At 27.0% G+C, this 17,067-nt stretch overlaps 1 protein-coding gene across 1 annotated transcript; it reads right to left on the bottom strand.

Annotated features, from left to right (window-relative positions):
* Nucleotides 1-534: 534 nt before the first annotated feature.
* Nucleotides 535-16,863, bottom strand: LOC136973328 (alanine aminotransferase 1-like). The gene is given in 8 exon segments (XM_067268061.1): nucleotides 535-672; nucleotides 2,764-2,786; nucleotides 2,789-2,842; nucleotides 6,849-6,978; nucleotides 9,885-9,998; nucleotides 10,268-10,398; nucleotides 13,290-13,398; nucleotides 16,778-16,863. Coding segments are annotated over 8 exon segments (732 nt in total). The 5' UTR covers nucleotides 16,811-16,863.
* Nucleotides 16,864-17,067: the final 204 nt, after the last annotated feature.

Raw genomic sequence — 17,067 nt, 5'->3', positions numbered from 1 at the left:
TTGAGTCCTGACCACCCATGAAAATTGCTGAAGTGCAGTGAATCCCAAAACAAGATCCCTCAGGGAAGCATGCTTTATATCTCAGCTGGTAATATATACTTTTAATAAGAACCCTTCAATGAGTATCAAAATCCATATATACTTGTTATTAAGGTTGAGGTTTATTCACAAATAATGTGACACTCCATTCAGATGCAATCAGACAAGGAGTAAAGCTACTAACTGTTTTAGAAGTTTTTATTGCTGTCAGTTTCTCAAAAATGCATTTCAGGTCAAGCCCCTCAACAGTTTAAAATGCTGGTCTGGAAATTCTGTCAAACTGACGAGGGGCTTGGCCCAAAATGCATCTTTTAAGAAATTGACAGCAATAAAAATTTATAAAACATTTAGTAGCTCTATTCCTTGTGTGAATGAATCCAAATAGAGTGCCACATTATTTTTAATGGGACGTTTACATAATTTTTATCCATTCTATAGTTATGAAAATTTTTTAAAAACTCCTTGTCTTTAATTTATGCAATTCATAAAATAAACTTACTCTCCCATATAGCACTTAGATGCAGACATAAAAGAAGCAAGTTCTAATTCTTTGTATGGGGAACCCATTTCTGTGAGAACTTTCTTAAAAGAGTGAAACTGCATTTTATCTTTATATATATTATCTTGATAAACCTAGGAATAAAATACAGTATACATTAGTTTCAATTTTATTATAAATAAAAGATAAGACATTTGTCAAATAACATTACTATTCATAGATGTTGCAATTTACTTCTATAATTTCAATTACATAACTTTTAGTTAAAAATAATTTAATCTAATAATAATTTAATTTAATAATAATAATTATTATTATTTAATCATAAATAGTTTCAATTAAAAATATGCATAAGTCGAAATTATATGTCTCATCAAATATATAAAGAACTCAGGATTTTATAATTTGTGTGAAACTATAATTTTATTTATCTTAATTATTTTGCAGGGACTAACATTTTAACATGCTAAACTAGTTTAAACATTAATTATAAAAAATTTTAAAAAGTAATTATCATCAGGAGTATGTGGTTTGCATGAAAGTTGAATTATTATTTTTGTAAGTTCAGACCAATGAAAATTGCAAACTTTTTGATTAAAAAAAACCACAGAAGCTGATCATTATGTGTAGAGAATGTTTAAACAGTATTAGAAATGTTTATTAGATTCACAATTCTTAAAATAACTACACCTAAGTTATAGGATATATTAAGCATGAACATGTAATCGTACTAGCAAATAAAGCAATGATTTTAAGTATGTTAACTGTTGTGGAGATAGTACTAACCCATGAACATTTTCGTCTAAAAGTCTGAATGGTAAGTGTAAAAACAATTCGTTGCTTTACTAACTCTTATTCACCAAACTATAAACCACTCACATATCCTAGGCTCAGAACAGTAAATGTTTTATTAACTTTGTCATATTTCTGACATCAATGATAGCAACATGCATTTCAGGTTTTCTTGGAAGAGTTCATCATAGGTTTTATGAAAGTTAATAAGACTTATTGTTCTAAGCATGAGGTTCATGATGGATTTATAGCGTGACTAATAAAAAGACAAGTTTCAGTCACTGTCAGTTAATTTGTAATAAAGTGTATAATTTTTTTAAATCCTTAGTCCTTTCATTATATTATATGTGATGAAACATCAATCTACACTCAAACCTTGTTTTTGTGCGATTTTTTTTGTGTGGTATATGAATTTCAGTAAAATTGGTATACCGCACAAAAACAGGTTTGAGTGTATTATTATAATCAAAATGTTCCTTCAAGCAGTAGACATAAATCATTGTCTCATTAACAGATAGTTTTGATGATACAAATTCCTGACACTTGATATTGTCAAGATTCAAATGTATGCAAGTGATATTTGATTTTTAAAATGTAGAATGTTTTTAAAATAAATCATAGAACTTTGAAATATGGCCAAGTAAAAGAGTTTGAAGAAGAGTTCATTTAGGAATAGAGATTTTGTCATTTGCTTGCTGACTTCAGAAAGTAGGTGGTTCAATCAATCCAGTCAACTTTGGAAAAGTTGAAATAATGGTCAAACATTCAATTTACGCATAGAAAATTGTTGCTGAAATTGAAGAAGAGTCAAAACTTAGTCATGTCTTTAATTAAAGTTATGATTTGACATAATATTGTGCACCTAATGTAAAATTGTTTTTATTTCTGGAGAGATGTCAGGATAACAATGTTGACTGTTCATACTCAAAGAGTGTACATGAATTGCAAATAAACTTTTGTTTATTCTTCATACATAAACTGGGGTATGAGTTTGAGTGAACCTGAAAATTCTGCAAAATTGAATGAATAATAGTAATGAGGAACAAAAAATTGCTTATCTATGAAATTAACATAACTCCACAATCAACAGTAATTAGATATTTTTCCAAGATTTTGTAATAATCACAAAATATGTTTTATTTGATCTAGGAAAGTGCTTGTCTATACATTATATTTTAAGAAATTTTTCATTGATAAATTGTGATGGTAAATAGTTTTATATCCTTTGCATGTTCCTGGATAGTCAACATTTCAGAATGCTGTTCATCAGCACTTTAGAAACAAGGAGCAAACTTACAGAAAAAGAGGAGTTTGGAAACATAAATTGATATAATAATGTTTTTATTTTTGCAAAACAATTCTAGCTTGACTTTAATATCCACATATATGTATATTTTTACATTGTTTAAAACTGATTTTAAATCACTACTTACCTCATCGGCCAAAATGAAAAGTTTTCTTCATATGCAAATTTTATAATTTTTTCAATATTCTCTCTTGTTAAAACTGAACCTATTATTATGAAAAAGATGACGTGAGTAAATTAATTTTTATAATTACTGCAGAAATTACTAAAATTAATCAAGTTGTTTAATGCTGCAACTAAATATTTATTACTTAAATTAACCTATTATAAGATGTTTAAAATAAAAAAACATAATAGGTTAATATATCATTATATACTGCTGTCCAAAATTAAAGTAACAAATAAAACCTGTGTAAAAATCAAAACCATTAAACATAAGTAGCTGAAATGTACATCATATGTAAATCAGCAAAGTGCCATCATGCAAATAAGGCACAATCGCAGTGCACCCAAATGCATTATGTCACGGATGAATGCTTGTCAGAAAATTGTTTCTGACAAGCATTCATCTGCTAGGACCACTAACAGTTAGGAAGTGTTCGTGGTACATCTGTTGCTTATTAGACATGTTTCAGAGAAGGCATTTGACTGATTCATTGCATTGAGGGACCATTCATTTCTGATTTTCTTCTACGTATGTTTGTGTGTATTGCTTTAATCTTGACATGAGTGTAGATACTAATTAGTATAAAGGCATTGTGAAAATTAAAAATATGTTTTATCATACAGGATGATTACAGTTAAAATACTCATATTCAACACTTTGCATGTATAACAGTCTAAATATAGTCAAATCTTGTTTGTTGTTTCAGAATGCAGAAGGGATTTCTGTAGGGGAAAAATTTAGTTTCAAAATTTACCAGTACAGGACTTATCATGTTGATGCAGCTGAGTGAGCCAATTGTCTCATTACTATTTGTTGATTCTTTCTTTCACAGATAAGAAAATTTTAGCTTTGTGAATATGAAAAATGGGTACAAATACCAAATCATGAATATGCAAAATGACTTGTATGTGGTGCTTCTATTGTAATTAGAATAACACATTAAAAAATGTAGTAATAAAAATAGTAATAGCAAAATTTAAAAAATATAAAGTAAATGCCCATTTTACAACCAGTTGCTTTACATGTACCTAAGGATATGACTGTATGAAATAAATGGCGTTAAATATGTTTTTTAATCATCATTTTTCAGTATTATATGCTGGTTGTTAAAATTCATTTCAAGAGCAAAATCTCAATTTTATGACCCGAGTTTATAGGATATAAGATGATTTGATTAATGATAGTTTTCCTGGAACCAATTAGTTCATAAAAATGGAGCCTTACTGTATTTAGACAATGCTATCATCTTTTACATGTAATAAATTTATGTCATTCATACTGTTTTAAAAATTTTAATTATTACCAATTAATTTAAATTTTTGACTAAGACCAAAAATTAAATAATTTTATCATCGTGATTGATATTTTAAATATTCTTAAAAGAATTTAGCAAACTAACATATTTAATCAGATAGAAAAACTGCACAAATTTTTTAGTTAAGACAATTAAAACATCATACAAATAAACAAGAATATTTTTATTCTGTAAAATAAACACCATCACAATAAGTTTTTCCAATCGGAAACAAATTTATAAATTTCAATCTTATAAAATTGTTTGTTTTTAGAAGTAAAATCCTCATTTAACTCCTTTTCTAATTTCTATTCATTTTGAATATAATTGCCAAGTGACAAGAAAAGGTGAAAATCAGATGATAAGAGGTCTAGTGAATAGAGTGGGTGGGGTAGAATTTTCCAAGAATGGCTGTGGAGCTTTTCCCGAGTCACTCTTGAAGTGTGAGAAACAACAATACCTTTGCAATTAATCAGCACGAAAAGCTTCTTATGCACACATTGCAGCTGAGAAGAGTAAACTTTCCCTGTGATTGTTTGGTTTGAGGATAAGAGCTCATAATGAACAATACCTGTTATATTCCATCAAACACAACAAAATCTGTTGTTGAAGTGCAGATTATGACACAGCAAGCCCAAATTTCCTGGAAGGTAGCTGATAATAAGATCACTTAGTGTTAGTATCAGGTCAGTCCATAAGTCCATGCCCATTTTTATGACCTTGAGAAAAATCTTGTTTTGCTGTTAAAAATGTCAGTCTAATGTGATAATTTTTACACTGAAGTGTTAAATTGGATCTCATTCATATAATACTGTTCAGAATTGTAAACATTTCAGTTGTTTATTTTCGTTAAAATGGAAGTAACCCACGAATATAAAAGACATGTTTTATACTTTTCATTTTTAAGTGGTGAGAATGCTACAAATGCAGCTAAAAAAATAAATACTGTACATAATCAAATTGTAATTAGTGCAAGGATTGTGCAGAAGTGGTTTGAAAGATTTAGAAACAATGATTTTAGTGTGGAGGATAAGGCTCGTACTGGAAAACCCGTTTGACTTTGATGATGCTCTCTCTGCACTAGTTGAAGCAGAACCATCTTTAACAGTTGATGAAATTGTGGAACGTTTAAATTCATCCCATGGAACTGTTCATAGACACCTACAACAAATCTGAAAAGTTTCAAAGCTAGGAAAATGGATACCACACGAACTGTCAATAGCTAACCGACAACAACATGTAAACATTTGCACGTCTCTTTTATCCCGTATTGCTTTAGAACCTTTTCTTGGTAAGCTGGTTACTGGAGACGAAAAATGGATCCTCTATAATAATGTGACGAGAAAAAGACAATGGATGGATCGCGACAAGCAGCCAAAACCGACTGCAAAAGGTGGGTTGCATCCAAAAAAAATTCTTTTGTCTGTTTGGTGGGATATGTCAGGTGTAATTCACTTTGAGCTGTTAGAACCTAATCAAACAATTACAGCTCAAATGTATTGTGAGCAATTAGAGCGTTTAAATGAAAAATTGAAAAAAAATCGACCGTTGTTAGTGAACCGAAAGCAGGTTCTCTTGCAGCATAACAATGCCAGACCACACGCTGCAAAAATAACTGTACAGAAACTTGAAAGCTACAACTGGGAAATTTTACCTCATCCACCATATTTGCCAGATATTGCTCCCAGTGATTATCATCTTTTTCACAGTTTGCAGAATTTTTTAAAAGGGAAAACTTTTGAGGATGAGAACAATGTAAAAAAGGCTATTTCTGAATATTTTGATTCAAAACCGAAATCATTTTATGAAGACGGGATTAAAAAGCTACCATTAAGATGGCAAGAAATTGTACAAAATAATGGTGAATACATTATAGATTGAAATAAAATTTAATTAAAATTTTTTGCTGCTTTTTTTTGTAGATAAAAATATGCATGAACTTATGGACTGACCTGATACATAATCCATTTTTTATCACACATCAGTAGTCTGTCCAAAAGCAGCTTGCTCTTATGATAAAAAGAAGAGATAAATAAATTGAAAATCTATAGGTTTGTTTTTTGCTGAGAGTTCATTTGGAATCCATTTGCTTAATTTGTACACTTTTCTCAGTTGATACAAGTGCAGACAAATGGTTTTGTCATTCATACCAAATCTTTATGCAAGCTGTCTATATGTTTGACTCCAGTTTGGCTCAATAGCATTTTTTAATTTATTGTTATTAATGACTGTTTTACATGCTTCATGGAGAGCATTTTCAAAAGAGACATCCTCTGATGCAAATTTTCTATTCCATTTCTAGGCTAGACAATCACTAACCACCCTTCTCTGAATGCTATGCATATCTTTCTGGAGCTTATACATCATTTGTCTCAAGTTTAAATTTATAAAGTAAGCATGCTCAGAAAACTGTATTTGAAGCTGACATTTTGCAATCTTTTTTCACATTTACTATAAACAATTACACAGCTACAATTTTTTTAACAAATTGTTGTGAAAGTTTAAATTTAGAATGGCAATAACAATAACATGCAATCTACAAGGAATACTACATAATTAAGGTTAAAACTAGTAACTTTGTAAAAGTGCATGAACTTTTTTGGTTACCTGATATATAAATTAATACAGTATTTTATTTTTATCTTACAGTAAGATGTAATGTATTATATAATATTGCAAACTTCAAATTAAATAAACCACAATTATCTTTTATTATCAATACGGCAAGATACAAAAAGTATTTTTTACTTACCCGTTGGATTTCCTGGATTAATTACTACTATTGCTCGTGGTTCACAAGTTTCTCTTGCTTTAGAAATTGCATTTTTCAATTCATCAATACTCAATGCCCATTCATTATCTTCATCCAAATAATAACCAATCTATAATATAAGTACTGAAATTTAAAGCCTGAAAACTTAAAATAAAATATTTATTATTCTGAAAAATGACTTCTTTATTTAAATATTTAAGTATATATTTATGAAAAATAAATCAAAAGTGAAGATTTAACAACATATCATTATATTTGTATTCGTTGTATTGCACATATTCTTTTTAAAATACTTTTACTTTTTATTAGTTATTAAAATTTCTTTATAAAAAACAAAAGATTTTATTGAAATTTATAGTTAAAATCAAACTGAATTAAAAATTGTGTATTTTTAGATAATATGAAAATTATCAAGTTTTTATAAATTCAATCATTTATAGAGAATTTAAAATAATTCAATTTATTTCTTATTTTACTCTTATATGTACAGCAATAATTTTTTTCCCCGCTAATAAAGTTACTAAACCTGAATCTTCAAACAAATATATTTATGAATAATTTTGTAATTCTTATTCATTCTAATATTACCATAGAATCAAATATTTAAAATGGCAAATTACAATTGCAATGTTGTTCTAGAAAACTGCCAAACAAGTAATTGTAGAAAATCGAACAAATTAAATTTCTAGTACATCATACAAGTTGGCTAGAGCATTTCATAAATGTAAATAAATTTATGAAGTTATCTAAAATTATTCCAAATGTCAGCTTATACACAATTATGAAATTGTATGCAAACATAAATTATAATTTAGTATATACTATTTATCACACACAAATGATTTTACTCAAAACTGCAAAAAGAAAAAAAAATCACGAGTAATGTAAATATGATAAAAATTATTTATTAGATTAGGATTATTTATGCAAAAAATTCCATCAATATAAATAAACTGTTAATATTCGAGAAATCAATACAGTAGACCCCCCTATAACACGGGTTCATATAACACGGCGAAAGAATTGCGATTGTGTTCGTATAACACGCTAAAAGAGATTCATATAACACGGTAAAACGTCATCGCCGACTCGTGTCGCGACGGGATTGGTCGAATCTGGACCAATAGTGGACATTGACCAAACCATTGAGTTTAAACGAGCAGTGGACCTACTAAAAACCATTTATTATTTAACGGCCATAAAAATTATATTTATATTAATGATGTCTCCAAAGTTCAGTGAATTTTTCTCAGAAAAATAACTTATCAGAAAACACACACCCGCCGTTCGACGAGCCACTCCGTGATGAAAACAAGCTTAAGCAATGGCATCGTCGAATGGTGCATACTCGGTAAGTAATCCTACAATTTTTTGTTTATAGCATAGTTTATATGGATTATTCCCAAAAAATTACACGTGTTTTGGAAATGTTGAGTCAAATTAGTCTAGAATCGGTTAATTTTATGGAAGAAAACCTTTCAAACAGCCGTAGCCTCTAAGCTGCACACATGCCGGGCTGTGATTGGTTCATGTATTTAAGTGACTCGTACAACACGGATTCATATAACACGGAATGTATCTACCATGTTATAGGGGGGTCTACTGTACTGTCAAATTGATAAACATTTCAATATTTTAAAATGGTTAGCAGCTTATTTTATGTGAAATAATTTCTACATTTTATAAGATAATTTAACTTCTTATATTTTATAGATTCTTATATATGCATTTAATTAAATAATTAATTTTTTATGTGTACGTAAAAAAATTTGTTGAGAATTTGATTTACTCATTCTCTATTGATATTTATTCTATTGGAAAAGCATTTGCACTGAAGAGTATAGTTCACTCTTCAGAGACTGCATTTACGTGAAGTTTTTAATAAATAATTTTTAATTATGATACTAAAGTATAAAGTAAATATATGTAAATTAAAAATTTATCATTATTTAAAAGATTTCCTATTATTAAACATTTTCCCCCCGTATTTTAACAAATTTCCAACAAATAAATAAATGTATACAACAATTCAATTCAATTGGTATTGCCAAGCAATCTACTGGATTATATACTGGGCTATATCAGGCTGTATTATATCTAATAATTAAATATAAAGCAATTTGGCTAGAGGTACACAACTAGGCTGTTATCATGATAAATTTATTAAATTATTTTTAATTATTGCATTTTACTACTGGGAAAGAGATGGGTCTAAATATTCCATCTCTTTCTCAGTAGTAAAATACATGTAGCCAAATTACTTTATATCTAATTATTAATTATCTTAATATAGCCTGATAAATAAACATTGGATCAGTAGTGGTTCATTGAAAATCTACTAAAATATGAAAGTAACAGAAATATCATTATACTTAATTTATTTTCAGGAGAATTTACAATATTGTTGCTCCAGTCAATTCCAGAACCACATTATGACACTTAATTTATTGAGTTTGCTATAAGAACTAATATACCCAAAGCAATGCCTTCCTTGTCAAATACCTTTATTTAAAATTGCCATTTAGTATCCATATTGATGGAAATCTATGGCTGTTATGGCTATTGAATAGCAGTTTATGAAATAAAAGTGTTTTACAAGGCAAGCATTGTTTTGGATTCATTAGTTCTTCTAGGAAAATCAGTTAATATAGTTGTTGTATTTTATCTAAAAAATTCCTTTATGAATAGGCCTATATAAGAATTTACTAGAAAATACATTACTAATCTAGCTTTACTATTACATTTATTTCTTCTTTAATATAAGAATTATTTACATATTTAATGTCCATAGCTATTTTTTAAGTATACTTTTTCTTTTTATTTATAGAAAAAAACTATTATTTTCATTCACATAGCAAATAATTATTGTTATATGTATTGGATTTGTTGTGGATGTTTATATTTATTCATATATAACCTTTAGAAAATCAATTGTTTACTGAAAATATCTCATCTGAAAATAAATGTATTTTTCATATATAAAAATAAGTTTAAATTATGTTAAAATAAACTTACTTGCTCCATATTATATTCTGCTAATGTTGCTGAATATAATGGATACTGAGGAATAGGAGTCATAACACCTGGTAATTTATCACTTACAGAATAATTCAATAAGCTGAGGACAGACTATTAAAAAAAATATCCAACATTGAAAATATAACATAAAACAATCTAGAGATATTCTATAAGAATTATCAAAATTATAAATGGAATAGTTTACAAAATGATTAAAGAATAACTACTGAGATATACAAAATAATTATATGTATAAATTGTATCTTTGTCCAATACAACAATAAGTAAAATAAATCTATTTAACTTTATCAAAATTTCTCATTTTACTTTAAAATCATTTATTATATAAATTGAATATAATATATGAATGTAAGTCCTACTTTTATAGCTTCACTAGCACCAGTAGATAAAATAATGTTGTTATAGTCTGATGGAATGCCATCACGTCGTTCAATATACTGAGCAACGTGTTTTTTTATAATTTCAACACCTGCACTGTCACTATAAGAACCTGAAATTTATTTACGAAATTTAATAATTTGTAATAAAGTTGTAAAAAATTATATATATAATAATATAATGTATTAATATATATCAAAATGAAAATTTCCAGAATCAATAAAACTTTTGATGATAGTGAAGTAGGAAAGAAAAAAACCAAATTCTGAATAAGCTATGTAAGATTTAAATCTATAATACATAACAAATTAATTTTCTAAAAATGCTCAATTATTTTCAATCTAATAATTTAAATAATATTTTTTGACTTTTTTTGTCCAGTGGTCAGTAATTGGGTCTTTTTTTTCTATGCTTGTTATAGGTTCAGTTAGAGTAGAATTGGGTTAATTGGATGCTGAGGGATGACATCTAAAGATAACCTATGAAAAATTCCTGACGTTTTTCAACCACCCAGATTTAATCCTGGGTCCCCAGAGCAAAAGGCCAATGCATTGACCATCTGACCGTCAATTTAAAAATTTATACTTAAATGTTTACATGAAAAATAAGTAAAGAAATTTTAGAATATTGGTAATTTTCAAACTGACACTTATATACAGAACATTTTGTTCAGTTTAAAACTTTCCAAGTCTTTATTACAATAAGTAATTTAATAAAAGGAATGTGGACCAATGGACTGAATCTTGCAGATTGATTCAGAATTAATCTTAAAGCTATGGTTTCAAAAGTCTATTATATGGCATTGCCTTTCATTTAAGAATTATTTTAATGTAAAAGTTAAGAAAAACATTTCTTAAACTTATTGGTCCTCTTTATGTTCTGATAGCAATATTAACAATTTTTTAAAATGTTGCCAAAATATTAATAAAATTATCTTTAATGTATCTTTTTATAAAATGTAAAATCTGATAAGCTTTGACCTACGATTTTTTAGATAATTTTCTAAAAATATTTATTTACTTAATTAGTCTCCTATTGGTTACTTTATTAAATTAAATAGCAGAAGATTGTGATTATAATAATTTATTAAATTAAATAACACTAAAAGACAAATTAAACTTTATCAAATATCACTTAACTTCATGCAGTTTTCAATAATTTAATATTTAAATTACATTATGATGGAAATTTAAAAAACTTTAATCAAAATACAGTCAAGCTGCCTTGAAACAAACACATATCATAACAGATGACACCACACACACACACAGTTTTAAATGTTGCTGGGAAAGTTAAGCAACTCAGTATCTTGATAAAAAAATCCAGCAACAACTATATCTTTCAATATGTGATATACAGTAGAACCTGTTTACTGTAATCACAGATATCATTATCCATTATCTAATATTATCAGAATAAAGTCCAAAAACTGAATATATTCATAAACTTGATAATGATAACTATAACAGAAATTCTGATTATAATAAGTCATCAGGTAAATAGGACATTTTTAAACTGTGTTTTAGTGCTATCAACTTCAACATGTGGTTGATGATATGCAGTCATTATCAGTCTTAAATAATACTTTAAATGCTAACTGTTAATCACTTTAATTTTTATATTTTCACAGTTCTATAGTTTAAATTGTTAGCATTTCTTACTTCAATTATCTGTTAATTGTTATTAAAGACAATAATGCATAAAACAGCAATCAAATAACACTGAACTAATTATTATTAATTAATTAATAATAATTATATTTAATGAATCTTTGCTATAGATTTTTAAATTGTTTTAACATGTTTTTTTATTGTCAGAGTTTACAAAATCAAAATAATTTCTAGAATTTTTATTAGTGTTTTGGTCTGGTGATAAGATCTATGGGGTTGTTTCATATTAGAGAATGCAGTCTTATTTACATACCCATCTAAATGTTATCAGTTAGTTAGTTATTATCAGTATAAACTAGTCCCAAAATGATTACAATAAGCAGATTATACTGTATACTATTATATTACACAACTCATACAAAAAGATATAAGGACAACATGATCTACACAGGACAGGACACGAAGTTACTGCTAAAAATGTTTAGTAAATTATTCTGGTTAGAATGCTATTGCACTTCAGTCTTTTATTATCTATTGATAAATATACCTGAATCAAAATCAACATTTATAATAATATATTAATAACTTACAAAGCATAACTCTATGTTACTACTGCTACATATGATACATGATAGTAAAACATTGCAGTATAACTTGCTTAACATTATACAGGTATACCTCGAGTTACGTCGTTTGTCAAAAAAGTACATGGAAAAATAAAAATCAAGTTTAAGTCATTTTATTCGACTTTACATCCGTCCGCCACAAATATTGAAGTCGTAATATCACTAGAAAAGCGTTAAAAGCACATAAAATCATATTAAAATATGTACATTTACAGTAAATGTTAATATAATCATCATAAATCCTAGAGAACGAAACATGAAAACATCTGTGTTTCTGTGTTGTCGTCTTATTTAGTGATCTTTAAGTGCTCATTATTGGTGTTTTCCACCATAGTTTCGACTTACGTCGTAACTATACAGTAAATTCGACTTAAGTCGCCTCTCCTGGAACCAATTACCGACGTAAGGCGAGGTATACCTATAGTATAGTTGGTATCAGCTGTTGAAATAATATGTGCTCTAGTGTTCATTTATACTAAATTACTATTGTTTTAACCTCTATGTTTAATAAGTTTAATGAGATCACCAAACATAAGTTATAGTGGAAATATTTGTGGCAGCCTACTGGAGTTACGGTGAGTAGTACACAGCAATTGTAGGAGCATTGTTTGACTTGTTTACTATAGTGTGGTAAAGATTCACACTTTATATTTGTCATAAATTGATCTCCTAATTTTGGAGAGATTTTTCCAATCTTAAAGTCAATTTATATGTGACACTATACTTTAAAAAGGAAAAAAAAAACAAAATAAAAAAATTAAACTTACCAACACTACCTCCACCACAGCCCGATAAAATAGTTTTAGCTCTTTCTTTTACATCAGAAGGAAAATCATTAGAATTTAATAATTCTGGGTATGTACACAATGTAATGACCTATAATAATTTAAATGAGAAATAAATGAAAATTATTCTTAATATTAATAGTAAATTTTACTTTATTGAAAAAGTAAATAAAAGATTTACACTATTATCTAAATCTATATTTATATACATACATAAATAAAACTATTTAAATATGAAAATATGTCCCTTTCATCAAAATAGTACAATGATGAGGATGTATCTTTGAAGTAATTGTGAATATGTAAGCATTATTTGAAATGAAAGAATTTAAGAAAATTATGAAACTAGAGTATGAATTTTTGTAAATATTAAAATTGAAATTTTAAGTTACTCTCTTTATTATGCAAGCAATTTATTTTCACTTTATGTTTATTATATTATTATAGTCTAATTTTTTGTTTACTCCTTTGATAAATCGATTTTATTATTATAAAAATGTTAAGAGTGAAATAAATATAAATTGCATTATGTTGTTTTGTTGCCATGGACATTGCGTTCCATTTTTTGATTTAAAAAATACACTTATGATGAAATTGTAAAAAGCTTTGAAAACTTTGATATTAAAAAATTTGATATCTTGTGTTACTGATTTTTTTATTATAAGCAAGTTGTTTTTAACACTCAATTCAAACATATACTATTGCTTAGTGTTAATCTAATCACCGATTTCATAAGTAGTGTTGATTACCTACATACTATCAGCATAATCTTATAAAAGCAAATACTTATGAATAACTTTATCAAAGAGTGTAAGCACTTTTTGATGATAAATTTAAAAATTCACGAAAGTTGTCTAAGTCAATATACTAATAATATGTGATTAAAAATATTTTGACAAGCTTTATTTAATGTTAACAAAAACAGTATCAGTGTTTTCCCAGGCCTTTTTGGCCTGGCACTCCATCTGGTTGATTTTACTGATCACTGACTAGCTAATCTGGCAAATTGACGTGTCAAAATAATGATTCTTATAAACTGTAATGCTCTGTTCCCATCTGAAAAAAGTAATGCAAAAACAAAAATCACACAGAAATGTCTATCTAGCATAAAAAGAAGACCCATAAAACTGAATTTAAAATAAATATACAAATTTAAGAAAAATTCTTAAAAAAAAAAAAAAAAAAAACATAAAAGTGACTTCTAACTTTGTCCTTTTGCAGGCATATGAGGAAATTAACAGTTCTACATTAAATTAAAAATATTTTGACTTGTAAGCAGCAACGAGAAGTTTGAAAGCTAATAGAAAACAAGGACAGTTAGATCAATATGGCAGATGAATTGTTGATTGCTTACAAGGAAACTTGAATATACTACTTATTAGAAAGCTTTTTGATATCCATTAATATTTAACTTTTGTAAAGATGCACAAACAATTGGAATCTTAAATCATCATACATAAAAAAAGATGATGTACATTATTGTAAAAAAATTACTTCATATTTTATATTGATCTCAGTAAAGTATATTTTTTCTTTTGAGTAAACGTACTCATTAACATTATTCTATTAACTTACTATCAGATAAATAATAATGTTGAAATATTATTTAAAAAAATCTAGCAAAGAGTTGTGTAACTTTCCTGTTATGAAATTTTGTTGTAAAAATTTTCTGTGTTTTTAATTATTATAAAATGACAAAATGCTTGATTTTGAGGGTGGAGATGATTTTTATAAAAACAACTTTAAATGCCTTGTTAGCAAAATCTCATAACAGATGGCACCACAGAATTTTATTTATTTATTCTGATTAATATAAAAATTATTTTAAAAATCTTCATTAAGTCTGAGCCCTCTTGAGATATGACACATGACCACCCCTTCCACCTTTCACTATCAAAATTTAATAGCATCAATGCCTCCTAAACACTAGTTACCATTCCAAATTTCATTTCTTAATCTTTACCCCATTGCAAGATATTAAATGAAATAGATGCCAACACACACACACACACATCACACATTCACAGAATGTTTTTGCCTTTTTTTGGTTCAGAAGGTCTCAAAACATGGGGATTTGCAAAAATCTCAGAAGGTCAAATTTGACACAATTCCAATACTTTCCCTTGTTATGTATGTATACATAACAGTTGGAAAAGTAAAAGGAAATATTTAATAATGAGATAATTTAATATTATATTAAGTGTTTTAAGTGATTTTTAATATTCATGATGTTATTGTATATATTTAAATATATTACATTATAGTTACATTTAAAATGATCATTGCAGTTATAGAGAAAATCTTCATTAGTAGAAGAATGACGCATAGAATATAAATTATTCAATTCAAGCAAAAGCAAACAAGAGAAAAAAAAATTATAGTTCTAAACATTTCCATTAAGAAATTATTTTTATACCAATTACATATATGAAAATGTTACATTAGCGAGGTTGAGGCCAAAGTTTTAAATGAGAAAACGTACGTCGGACATTCAGCACCGCTTTCTTGTAAGCCTAGAAGTTTGACAATGGCGTTTGGAATGTCGAGCGTGATTCCACTGACTTTCCAAACACCATTTTCAAGCTCCTAGGCTTACGGGAAAGCGGCGCCGAACGTCCGACGTACACGCCTCAACCTTGCTATTAACTGATGATATTTTTGAGAGAATTTAAAAGAAACTCACAATGACTAAGTTTTCTTGAGAGAATTATTTTATCAACAACAGTAATTTGACAAATTCACAGAGACAATATAGAATTATAAAAAATAAAAAAATTTTTAAACTGAAATAAGCAGACAGTCATTTGATATTGATTTTTATTAAAAAGTTATATAAATCAAAATATACTATAAATAATAATGTTATAATTCTATAATTTTGAATTTTATTGGCTGGCATTCAAAGAACTTAATAAATATATGCAATAAATAAATAAATAAACTGTTCTATTATTAAAACTTTAATGCATTTTTTAATAGAATAAAAATTGGATTGAATATGCGTTTTATTATCGGGAGTATTTTTTTCTTTTACGATCACGAAACTTACACAGTAGAGATATGTATGTAGTTATGTAGTATATATTTAAAAAATTAAAAAACTGGCTGATTTATAAACGAATAAGAGTGTTTTCCACAAATATGCTAAAGTTGTTAAAACTCATATTAAAAAATTATTTTTTATATTATGTGAAATGAAGAAAAAAATTAATATATTATACTATCTAGTTATTGAATAATATAATATTGATTGTTAATGGATACTTAATTAGAAATGGAAAAAATTGTAATTTAAATTTACAATTGGATAAGAATAGTAATTTTAATAAATTAAAAACTTTAAGATTTCTATTGTATAATAAATCTGTTTTATATATCTTGACAATTTATAAAAGAAACTTGTGTACAAAATGAACAAAACTAAGTTAGAAATTTTATAATAATCCAAATCCAAATAATGAAATACTTACTTGACGAATAAATGTTATTGGCTTTTGCCCCATTGCTTGACAGTCACCAATATTTGCTTTAATAACATTTTTGAAAGGCTTTTTTTCACCCTAAAACAATTAAAAATATAAACTTATTATTATTGACAAATGAAATGAATTTTAACAAAATATTTATCATTTAATTTCTTAGTATATCAAACATCATGAAGCCCAATGTGTATATATCATAGAAACATAACCAAACGATTGCCTTAAATATTTGGGTTATATTAATCATTAAATTAGTGGAGTTATAGTCTGACTATTTA

This window comes from Centruroides vittatus, unplaced genomic scaffold (assembly GCF_030686945.1).
Source record: "Centruroides vittatus isolate TY-2023 unplaced genomic scaffold, ASM3068694v2 contig_3138, whole genome shotgun sequence".
Classification (NCBI taxonomy): Eukaryota; Metazoa; Arthropoda; class Arachnida; order Scorpiones; family Buthidae; genus Centruroides; species Centruroides vittatus.
Note: the sequence above shows the minus strand (reverse complement) of the source record. Positions and strands in the feature narration are given on the sequence as shown.